Source organism: Rhinolophus sinicus, chromosome 15, assembly GCF_057876585.1.
Source record: "Rhinolophus sinicus isolate RSI-liver-muscle chromosome 15, RSI-T2T, whole genome shotgun sequence".
NCBI classification, from domain to species: domain Eukaryota; kingdom Metazoa; phylum Chordata; class Mammalia; order Chiroptera; family Rhinolophidae; genus Rhinolophus; species Rhinolophus sinicus.
This window is the reverse complement of record NC_142515.1, coordinates 127,480,791-127,493,098: the sequence shown is the minus strand read 5'-3', so window position 1 is coordinate 127,493,098 and position 12,308 is coordinate 127,480,791. Positions and strand designations below refer to the sequence as shown.

The following is a 12,308-nucleotide window of genomic DNA, read 5'->3' as shown; positions in this document are numbered from 1 at the left end:
TATACAGCAGCTCCCTCCCCTCTCATCCAGAAGAGAAGGGGCAGGAAACGGTTAAAGCAAATCTGCGCTGTGCATTCCCAGACAGGCTTTGCTTAATCCTTCCTCCCCGCTCTAACAGACCCTCACCCCCCGCCTTTCTTTTCTTTCTCTCGACCCCCTTCCCCCTGAGTTATTACTAGCATAACAACCGAACGGTCTTCCCCCCAGGCCCCGCCACTGAAGTTATTTATCTGCAAACCTGACCTCACTCCCATCTATTCTGCGGCAGCCTTTTGCTGTTATTGCTCTGACGCCGGCCAAGAGTTGACCAAAAAGGAAAAAAAAAAAAAAAAAAAAAAAATCCCCCCCTTCTCAACGCCTCCGACTCGCAGGGCTCCCACAGCCGACCGCCTACAGGCCCCCGGAGGCCCGCGTGATTAGCGTCCGGAGCAGCCAGTGGGCGGCCGAGGCGGCGGGGCGTGCCGGCGTGGGGAGCGCCGGGCCCGAAGGGGCCGGGCGGGGGCGGGCAGTAGGTGACAGGCCGGGAGCTGGGGGAGTCCGCGCGAGCTCAGGCGCGGATCAATGAGTGGCGCGCAAAGTTTCGGAGCCCGGCTCGGCTCGCGCTCTTCCCGCCCCCTCTGTTTGTGTTTCGGCGACGCGCTGTGCGTGTGCGCGCGCGCGCGTGCGGCGGGGAAGGGGCGGGGAGAGTGAGGGACCCGCGGTCGCCGAGAGGGGCTCTGGCGCTCCGGCTCCACAGCCGCACACCCTGCAGCCCGGCGGGCGAGGAGCAGAGCGCTGACAGGCGCCGTCCCGAGCTGCCGCGGGCGCAGCCACAGCCCGGCGCCGGCGTCCCCGCTGCCTCCGCCCACGGCGAAGGAGAAAGGGGACGAGGCGTCCCCCCCCCACTCCCAGTCCAAAGCCTTGTGGATTACAAAGTGAAACTGACCCGGGACAATAAAAGCAAAGATAAGCAGGGCGGGGGCGAGGCTCCCCACAGTGGGCTTCCGACGGGGCCGCCGGAGGACGGTCGCCGAGGCATGCCAAGGGGAGGGGACGCGGGGACCGCACGCTACTGCTGCCCGACCCCCGCGAGGCCGAGAAGAAAGGGAGACTTGCGCCCGGTGTGGATGTACAAAAATGGGTCGGCAGCCGCCCAGGCAGAGGTGAAATAAAAAATGCCGAGGAGCGCTGGACGTTGCCTGCGCCCGCAGCAGGGCGGGCGGCGGCGGCTGCCGGAGGAGGAGGACGCGGCGGAGCGCTCGCGGGCACCGGAGCCCTAGTGCCCGCGCCGGGAACGCCGTTCGCGAGCCGCCGCCTGGGCCTCGGCGGCAGCTCCTGCCGCCCGTGGAGGGGCGTTGCAGCCTGTTCCTGAGCAGTGGGGACTCGAGGAGACCCCCGGTCTCCAGCTTTTGGGAAAGGAATCCGTTACCCTCCCGGCTCCGTACACCGCTCCCCGTGCGCCGCTGTCCTTCCCTCCCCAGTTGCGTGGCCGCTGGTAAGTTCCAAAGTTTCTGAAGACGATGTTGGCAATGATTGCTCATACATCTTAAACACAGGCCACCTCTAGCAGCTCACATCTACCCGGGCGAAAACGCGGGGACTAACAGATTCCAAAGCAACGTGAAGGGGGGAATACAGGAGGTTTGAGAAACTTTTCTGGAACTCATCAGCGCACAGACGCGTTCCGTGGAATGCCCTGCCGCCTTGGGCCCCCGCAGCTCTCGGGCACGACGTGTCCAAATGGCTACCAGGAGCCGTTGGCTGAGGCGACTTGCTGCTTCTGGGCTGGAGGTGCTTTGAAATAGCAGAGCGCTCAGGCAGGTCCGTCGTCTGCATTCTTGCTGGAGCTACTTCATCCCGGTCATTAGTACTCATTTTGTCTCACCTCTTCCTTCTCTTGACCTCACCGTTCCAGGGAGCCAGGACCATGGACTTGGCCGCAGGTCGGGCTCCTGGCCGCCCGTGGCTCCCGCTGCCCACCCCCTCAGTGCTCCAGCTCCTTCGCGTCTTTGGGCTGCTGTCCCTGCTCCCAGGGCCCGCCCGCGTCGGCGGGGCCGAGCAGCGTCAGGTGTTCCAAGTGCTGGAGGAGCAGCCCCCGGGCACGCTGGTGGGCACCATCCAGACGCGCCCCGGCTTCACCTACCGGCTCAGCGAAAGCCACGCCCTGTTTGCCATAAACAGCAGTACCGGGACTCTGTACACCACCGCCACCATCGACCGCGAGAGCCTGCCCAGCGACGTGATCAACCTGGTGGTCCTTTCCAGCTCGCCCACCTACCCCACCGAGGTGCGAGTTCTGGTGTGGGACCTCAATGACAACGCCCCCGTCTTCCCGGACCCCTCGATCGTGGTCACTTTCAAGGAAGACAGTAGCAGCGGGCGTCAGGTCATCTTGGATACGGCCACAGACTCGGACATCGGCTCCAACGGCGTGGACCACCGCTCCTACCGCATCATCCAGGGCAACGAGGCGGGTCGCTTCCGCCTGGATATCACCCTGAACCCGAGCGGCGAGGGCGCCTTCCTGCATCTGGTGTCCAAGGGCGGGCTGGACCGCGAGGTCACGCCGCAGTACCAGCTACTTGTGGAAGTGGAGGACAAGGGTGAGCCCAAGCGGCGGGGCTACCTACAGGTAAACGTGACTGTGCAAGACATTAACGACAATCCCCCGGTTTTTGGCAGTTCCCACTACCAGGCGGGGGTGCCTGAGGACGCGGCCGTGGGCTCCAGCGTCCTCCAGGTGGCAGCGGCGGACGCTGACGAGGGCACCAACGCGGACATCCGCTATCGGCTGCAGGACGAGGGGACCCCCTTCCAAATGGACCCCGAAACGGGGCTTATCACGGTGCGGGAGCCCCTGGACTTCGAGGCCCGGCGCCAGTACTCTCTGACGGTGCAGGCTCTGGACCGAGGCGTGCCTTCCCTGACCGGGCGCGCGGAGGCGCTGATTCAGCTGCTGGACGTCAACGACAACGACCCGGTGGTGAAATTCCGCTACTTCCCTGCCACCTCGCGCTACGCCTCGGTGGATGAGAACGCTCAGGTGGGCACTGTGGTGGCTCTGCTCACCGTGACGGACGCAGACTCCCCCGCGGCCAACGGGAACATCTCTGTGCAGATTCTGGGGGGCAACGAGCAGCGCCACTTTGAGGTGCAGAGCAGCAAAGTGCCCAACCTGAGCCTCATCAAAGTGGCCAGCGCCCTGGACCGCGAGCGCATCCCTTCTTACAACCTGACAGTTTCTGTCTCCGATAACTACGGGGCGCCCCCTGCTGCAGCGGTCCAGGCACGCTCCTCTGTGGCGAGCCTGGTGATTTTCGTCAATGACATCAATGACCACCCCCCTGTCTTTGCACAGCAAGTGTACAGAGTGAACCTGAGCGAGGAGGCGCCCCCGGGAAGCTATGTGAGTGGAGTGTCCGCCACCGATGGCGACTCTGGTCTCAATGCTAATCTGCGTTACAGTATCGTCTCTGGCAACGGACTAGGTTGGTTCCATATCAGTGAACATAGCGGCCTGGTGACCACTGGGGCTGCGGGGGGCTTGGACCGTGAACTTGCATCCCAGATTGTACTGAATATCAGTGCTCGGGACCAGGGCGTTCACCCCAAGGTTTCCTACGCCCAGCTTGTAGTAACTCTCCTGGATGTGAATGATGAAAAGCCAGTATTTAGCCAGCCAGAAGGGTATGATGTGTCTGTGGTTGAGAATGCCCCAACAGGGACAGAACTACTGGTGCTCGGGGCAACTGATGGGGACCTGGGTGACAATGGGACAGTGCGCTTCTCCCTACAAGAGGCTGAGACTGACCAGAGGTCCTTCCGTCTGGATCCGGTGTCTGGGAGGCTGAGTACTGTCTCCTCCTTGGACAGAGAGGAGCAAGCTTTCTACTCCCTGTTGGTTCTGGCCACAGACCTGGGCTCCCCTCCCCAGTCCTCAGTGGCTCGCATAAACGTCAGTCTGCTGGATGTGAATGACAACAGCCCTGTGTTCTACCCAGTCCAGTACTTTGCTCATATTCAGGAGAACGAGCCTGGAGGTAGTTACATCACCACAGTGTCTGCCACTGACCCCGACTTGGGTCTCAATGGAACTGTCAAATACAGTATATCAGCTGGGGACAGGTCTCGGTTTCAGGTCAATGCTCAGAGTGGGGTTCTTTCTACAAGAATGGCCCTAGACAGAGAAGAAAAAACAGCTTACCAGTTGCAAATAGTGGCGACTGATGGTGGCCATTTACAGTCTCCCAACCAGGCAATAGTGACCGTGACAGTGTTGGATGCTCAGGACAACCCCCCTGTGTTCAGCCAGGCTGCCTACAGCTTCGTGGTCTTTGAGAATGTGGCTCTGGGATATCATGTGGGTAGTGTGTCTGCATCCACCATGGATCTCAATTCCAACATCAGTTATCTCATTACTACTGGGGATCAGAAAGGTATGTTTGCTATCAACCAGGTCACTGGGCAGCTTACCACAGCAAGTGTGATTGACAGAGAAGAGCAATCCTTTTATAGGCTGAAAGTAGTGGCCAGTGGGGGCACGGTGACTGGAGATGCTATGGTTAACATAACAGTTAAGGATTTGAATGACAACTCTCCTCATTTCCTTCAGGCAGTAGAGAGTGTGAATGTGGTGGAGAATTGGCAGGCAGGTCACAGCATTTTCCAAGCCAAAGCTGTGGACCCTGATGAAGGTGTCAATGGCATGGTACTCTATAGCCTGAAGCAAAACCCCAAGAACCTGTTCACTATCAACGAAAAGAATGGTAGTATTAGTCTGCTAGGGGCCCTGGATGTCCATGCTGGTTCCTACCAGATAGAGATCTTGGCATCTGATATGGGTGTTCCACAGCTCTCCTCTAGTTTCATCTTAACAGTGTATGTCCATGATGTCAATGACAACCCACCAGTGTTTGATCAACTCTCTTATGAGGTCACCCTTTCTGAGTCAGAACCTGTGAATTCTCGATTCTTTAAAGTACAAGCTTTTGATAAGGATTCAGGAGCAAATGGTGAAATTGCATACAGCATTGCTGAAGGAAATACAGGGGATGCTTTTGGCATATTCCCAGATGGTCAATTGTATATAAAGAGTGAACTGGACCGTGAACTTCAAGACAGATATGTTTTACTGGTTGTTGCTTCTGACAGAGCAGTGGAACCCCTTAGTGCTACTGTGAATGTTACTGTAATTCTAGAAGATGTAAATGATAACAGACCTCTTTTTAACAGTACCAATTACACATTTTACTTTGAAGAGGAGCAGAAATCTGGGTCATTTGTGGGCAAAGTAAGTGCTGTAGATAAAGACTTTGGGCCAAATGGAGAAGTGAGGTATTCTTTTGAAATGGTGCAGCCAGAGTTTGAGTTGCATGCTGTTAGTGGGGAAATTACAAATACTCACCAGTTTGACAGGGAGTCTCTTATGAGGCGCAGAGGGACTGCAGTGTTTAGCTTTACAGTCATTGCAACCGATCAGGGGCTCCCGCAGCCTCTCAAGGATCAGGCCACAGTACATGTTTACATGAAGGATATAAACGATAATGCTCCCAAGTTTGTGAAAGACTTTTACCAAGCCACAATATCAGAGTCGGCAGCCAACCTGACACAGGTATTAAGAGTATCTGCCTCAGATGTTGATGAAGGTAATAATGGACTTATTCATTATTCTGTGATAAAAGGAAATGAAGAAAGACAGTTTGCTATAGACAGCACTTCTGGTCAGGTGACACTAATTGGCCGACTAGACTATGAAGCAACACCTGCCTATTCCCTGGTAATTCAAGCAGTGGATTCAGGGGCAGTCTCCCTCAATTCAACCTGTACCTTAAATATTGATATTTTGGATGAAAATGACAACACCCCTTCTTTCCCTAAATCAACACTCTTTGTTGATGTTTTGGAAAACATGAGAATTGGTGAACTCGTGTCCTCTGTAACTGCAACTGATTCAGATTCGGGTGACAATGCTGATTTACACTACAGTATTACTGGGACTAACAACCACGGAACTTTTAGCATTAGCCCAAACACTGGGAGTATTTTTCTTGCCAAAAAATTGGACTTTGAAACACAGTCTTTGTACAAATTAAATATAACAGCCAAAGACCAAGGAAGGCCTCCTCGTTCATCTACAATGTCAGTGGTTATACACGTGAGGGACTTCAATGACAACCCACCTAGCTTTCCTCCTGGAGATATTTTCAAGTCTATTGTTGAGAACATTCCCATTGGAACGTCTGTCATATCAGTGACTGCCCATGACCCTGATGCAGACATTAATGGGCAGCTATCCTACACAATCATTCAACAGATGCCACGGGGCAACCACTTCGGCATAGACGAAGTCAAGGGCACTATATATACTAACGCTGAAATAGATCGGGAATTTGCTAATCTCTTTGAGTTAACTGTAAAAGCCAATGATCAAGCTGTACCTATAGAAACTAGACGGTATGCTTTGAAAAATGTGACCATTTTGGTTACAGACCTCAATGACAATGTCCCGATGTTTATATCACAAAATGCCCTTGCTGCAGACCCTTCAGCTGTGATTGGTTCTGTTCTGACGACAATCATGGCTGCCGACCCAGATGAAGGTGCCAATGGCGAGGTGGAGTATGAGATCACCAATGGGGACACAGATACCTTCATTGTGGATCGGTTCAGTGGAGACCTGAGAGTGGCGTCTGCGCTGGTGCCTTCACAGCTCATCTATAATCTCATAGTTTCAGCAACAGACCTTGGCCCGGAAAGGAGGAAATCAACCACTGAATTGACCGTCATTCTTCAGGGCCTCGATGGACCTGTTTTCACTCAACCGAAATATATAACTATTTTGAAGGAAGGAGAACCCATTGGTACCAATGTAATATCAATAGAAGCAGCTAGCCCTAGAGGATCGGAAGCTCCAGTGGAGTATTATATTGTTTCAGTTCGCTGTGAGGAAAAAACCGTTGGACGTCTCTTTACTATCGGACGGCAGACTGGCGTAATTCAGACAGCAGCCATTCTGGACCGGGAGCAAGGAGCATGTCTTTACCTGGTGGAGGTTTATGCCATAGAAAAATCAACTGCTTTTCCCAGAACACAGAGAGCAGAGGTAATGATTTTGTAGTCATTTATGCATTATTTGTTGATGTGCTTTTTAGAAAAATCATTCTCTTTATATTTCCTTTCTATAATTATTTACCTTTATTGTTGATTATTAATTTTACTGACGGGAGTATATAAAAATGTTCTGGCACAGAGACTAACAAGAGTTACATAAAATTGAGCTTTAATCCTGGTCAAAACTAAATAGTGAACAGTTTTTGCTATATTTCACTTCATAGCAATCGTATGTATAAGGCCAGGGAGAAATCTTTAGCCATTTCAGAAGTGCCAAAAAAAAAAAAAAAAAAAGAAAGCCACATCCATTTATCTAAGCTGAATCACTGCGTTAAACTAAACACCATTTAGTAAGGAAGCCAATAGAAGGATGGGCAGTTGCAGACTTAAAGGTTTCCGTTCCAAAATGAAGAACTTTGGTAGGAATCAGCATTTCAGCATGACCTCCTACCGGGACGTGGCAATGGAGGACAGACTGACAGTTTACAACAGGACAGTATTAGCTTTCACATCCTCAGCAGTCTTGGCCGTTTCCTTACAGACAGTGACTAATTTCAATGTGCCAAGCCAAGTTTGGGGAGATTCCTGATTTCATCTGCCTTCACATTTTAGGCACTATCTTCTGACTTCAGATAATCCTTTCTCTTCCCTCTTGAACTAAAGCATGTAATGTGCTGTGAATGATCAGAGATTAGAAGCTGTTTCTTGAGACAAAACTGTGTTGTTCAATACAGTGGTATCGGTCCATGTTGCCCTGATCTGTCTGCTGACGGAGAAGAAGTTAGTGTTTCACAGCATAAGCAGAAAGAATTCCCACTTGGCCTTCCCTGGGGTGTATTTTAGGCTACTACCTCCATGTATCATTGATTTGTTTTTAATTGAACTACTTCCAGTGCTGTCTTAATATCAACCAGAAATGAGATAGCTATACTCTGCAAAGCTCTCGTTTGCCATTTTCCTAGTTCTTTCTCTCCCTCCCCCTCCCCTCAAAGACATTCTAGTGTCACTCAGCCCAGTGCACAAAATATCAAATGTGGTTTGTGATGCTTGGCGGGAACCCAGACACAACATGCAAGTGAGACTGAGCCTCATGTCCTTGTTTTCTTGCTTGCTTTTCTACGGAGGGTGCCAAAAAAATGTATATACATTGTAAGAAAGGAAAAAGTCTGTATTAAAATTGTAATACTCAATATATACCAATAACAAAAGATGAATACAAGTCATGTGTATACATTTTTTTTTTGTCATCCCTGTTATTTGGGGGAGGTGAGTGGTTTTCTTATTTTTAAATGTTCATTTATTATTGCTATCCTTTTGAATCCTCTGTGATTTTTTCCCCTCATAGCTAGCTGTGTCTGTTCTATGGATGGAGCCTTATATTCATGGCCTAGAGGATATGAGAGGTATAATTAGAGATATAATTCTTAGTAGAGATAATTCTAAATGGAGTTCAGTTTTATCTTTTATACAAAGCCATGAAGGGACTTCCAACCCAAATGCCCTCTTTTACCTACTTGTTTCTTTAGAGCTTAGCATAGCTCTTATATGTTGAACTATTTGGTTTAACTCAGGCCATGATTTACATGTAACTTTATTTTGATTTGGTGTTTTCCTGCCTTAAACCCACTCCCTGTCTCTGCCTTCCTTCTCTGGAATTATTTCTTAGATGAAGAGAGTTAATAAGTTGAAAACTGAAATATTTATTCAAGACGGGCAACTAAATAATTCTAGATTTTAGATGAATTCGTTAAACTGCAAAACAAATTATGCAATAACATATATTTGTTGACCTGGGATTTGTCTCTCAATAACCAATAATTGTTGTTGGTTGGCTCAGTGTATTACATTTTATTAGAGAATATAGAGAATGAGAATAAATGTCTATTATTACCATCATAAGATTTATTTTGTCTTGGTATGATCAGTGGATATGCAAAAGTTGTCTTAGCTTAAATTTATTAAATAGTGCTGTCTCTGCAACAGGCCTGCAGATTAAAAAATAATAGTTATAAATCATTTTGTTATAATAGGGGATAATATGTCTGTTACTTTTTTTAACTTCAAGTAACACCTCAAGCAAAACTGTGTACCTCAAGTACACAGTATATTTATATTTGTATATGTATATTTATTTAAAAATCTGGGGAGAAATCATTATGCTGACTTTTTTTTTATAAGAAAAAAATTGTTTGTCAGAGTGTCTTCTGTGAACTAAAGTGCTGAAATTGTAAACCAAGTTTGAGTTCCCAAGGTCCAACCACTCCTTAAATTAAAAGCAAATGTGTTTTCCCAAAGAATATTGAAAGCAGTAGTTGGGAGCTAGAATTTCATATTATTATTGGTTGTATCTTTTAAGTACATACAATAAAGTACTTTTTTCCTTCTGCTCAAACAATTAATTTACCATGATTCTGCAAAAAGAAGTTATAAATTACTTCTGGTTGTCAGAGGTGATTTTTCAATAGTTTTGTTTCCAAGTGCAAACTGCTCCAATGCATTTTTTAAAAATTTATTCACGTGCACTGATAGGAGTCTGAGCTGCTTACTCAGGTTTCTGGCTGGAGTCATGGATGATCACATTCCATGGGCAAGCAGAGGGTCAGTGGGTAAAAGAGAAATGATTTAATTTGCATTCTTTTTCCAGCTCTGACACTTGTGGGACTGTGGCTCTGATATTTCTCCAGAGATCTGTCCAGTTGTGCACCTTCATTTACCCTCCCTCTCATATCTACAACTTTGGCATGAATAGGAGTGTCTGAAAGATGGCTTTTGGGTTGCAGACACAAGGTTTATTATCCTTTTATTTCATGGCCTTATATTATCAGAAGAGTCTTGATTGTGTTAGAATAGCTCATATAAATTGTGTCGCATTTTTCTAGGTTCAACAATCAATGAATACGTAATACTTCAATAAGTGTATCTCTTTTATGATGTGTTGTAAGGGAACATGCAGCTTAGAGACCAGGTGGGACCTCATCAAGGTCAGAGGTATTGTTTCATTGCTCTTTATTATCTCAGATCCTAGTGTATTACCTGAGTTACAGTAGGTGCTCTGTACACATTTGCTGAAGGAAATGGTGGAAGAGCTAAGGCCAGAACATGTGTTCTTCTGCCTCAGAAATAAATTGACAGAGAGAAGCTGGAGGAATGGAGGAAGTTAGTAGATTTGATCTTGATCATTAGTTGAACTAAGAACATAAGGACATGCCAATTATCTCGGCTCTACAAATGAACTGGTAATTGTCAGAAAACTCAAAGAGGAAAGATGCACTTAGGTGGATGGGCTCACATGGAACTTAGGGTTTAAGTGGAAGGCAATATTGTAGATGCGTCCAGGTCGCAGTTCACACATTGGTTGGTCTCAGGGTTCCTTTCCACGATCAGAAATTGTCACAGACCCCAAAGAGCTTTTGCTTAGGTGTGTCTTATCTATAGATAGTTATCATTTTGAGCATTAAAATTGAGAAAATTTAAAAATATTTATTAATTCATTTAAAAATCACATTAAATGTATAACATTTTCATTTTATTGTTATAAATAAAACTTTATTGTGCCAAACTGAAAAATAATGAAAATAGAAATATTATTTTCATAAATCTCTGTATTATCTGGCTTAAAAGAAGACAACTAGATTCTCAAATATCATTCAGTCTATTGCAATATGTTGTTTTGGTTAAAGTATTTGAAAAGAACCCACCCTCACTCAGGTATATGGGGTTGGATAAGGGAGATACTTTGATATCTTTTTTCGGTAACTGTCAGTTTTCTTTTGATACTACACCAGAAACCCACAAGTGGTACGTTCTTAAAACATACTTGCAGTGTGGAATCTGAAACCCTATTGGTAAACTTTTCATGCTTTGTTATATAAAAATATGTTGATCTGTCTTACATTCTGGATGGGTCTTTTACCTATGCATGACTTAGAAATACCAGGCATTGGTCATTTGGAAAATAACTGATAAGGATTTTATCAAAAATGTCCTTAAGTATATTGGTTCTCAACCTCATGGCGATGGTTAGAGTTTTCAAAATTTGAATTTTCATTTGACTGCTCAAATTTTATCATTAGTGAACTATCTTGTTCGTTGTTTACCTTGAAATGTCAGGCTTCCTTTGTGCACGTTGAGCCAAGAACAACAAATGTCTGCCACATCTTCAAGTCTAAAAAAGCAAAGTTTCTCTGTCAGTTGTTCTTTCCAGTAAAGATCGTCTTCCAGAAATAAAGCAGCTAGTTCAGCTCGCAACTCAATCACACACATGCCTTTCTTTGAGACAACTGCAGTATTTAGGGACAGGTTAATGGTTTTTTGAAAAGACATCGAGACTTAAGGGTCTAAAATGAATAAAATTAATAATTTTGGAATTTCTTCAAGGAAATGTCCTCAGGTTTTAAGTGAAACTGGCCCGTTATTTGTTCTGTGAGTGCCTAGCACTGAAGAGTGTAGTTATTGCTAGAAGACTTTGCAGCCACCTCTGGGATCTGTGCTGAGGCCAGCAGTGTACCCACCTTTGCTGGCCTACCTCTAGTGGCAATGTCAACACCGTAAAAAAGACACCTGAGGTTTTGTATTATTATGATGACAGTTTTGATTTCCCAGGTCCCTCTAATGGCGCTCTGGCATGCGAGAGCCCATGTCCCACAGTGGGAGAAACGTGGGCCTACATAGTATGTACTGAGTTGTGCAATTCAGTAAGGAAAAAAAACAACACTAGAAATAGTCTATTAACAATTGTTTAGAATATTAGGTGAACGTACTATGATTCTTTAAATATCAGAAATGAGTTTTTAGCAATTGGATAATAATTTACTTTCACAATGAAACCATCAAGATTTCCAGGAGACATGATGGAGACATTTGTAAGATCAGTGCTGACGACCAAGTTTGGAAATGATTTTCTACCAGAGGGTTTAGAGTCAGAGTTAGTGCAACGTAGATTAAATGTGTCTCTTGTGTATCATCGCTCACAGGCAAATGTGTAAGCAACTGAACTAGATATATAGTAATAATAATAATAACAATGAAATGTACTGACTATTGCTGTAGTCGGACACTGAGCTAAGTGCTAAGCACTTTTTTTTAGGGATTTTATCATTTGAGCCTCCCAACAACACTAGTCGTATTAGCCCCACTTCATAGCTGTCTCAGAAAAGTTACATGATTTGCTTAAGTTCAGATAGCTAGAAAGGAAAATCACATCCAGACTTGCATAAGTC

General features: G+C 46.8%; 1 protein-coding gene across 1 annotated transcript in view; it reads left to right on the top strand.

Annotated features, from left to right (window-relative positions):
* The first annotated feature begins 1,218 nt into the window (after positions 1-1,218).
* Positions 1,219-12,308, top strand: part of FAT4 (FAT atypical cadherin 4) — a 148,142-nt gene continuing 137,052 nt past the window's right edge. The window contains exon 1 of the mRNA XM_019710865.3: positions 1,219-7,081. Coding sequence (XP_019566424.3) covers positions 1,907-7,081 — 5,175 coding nt within the window. The 5' untranslated portion in view covers positions 1,219-1,906. The remainder of the gene's footprint in view (positions 7,082-12,308) is intronic.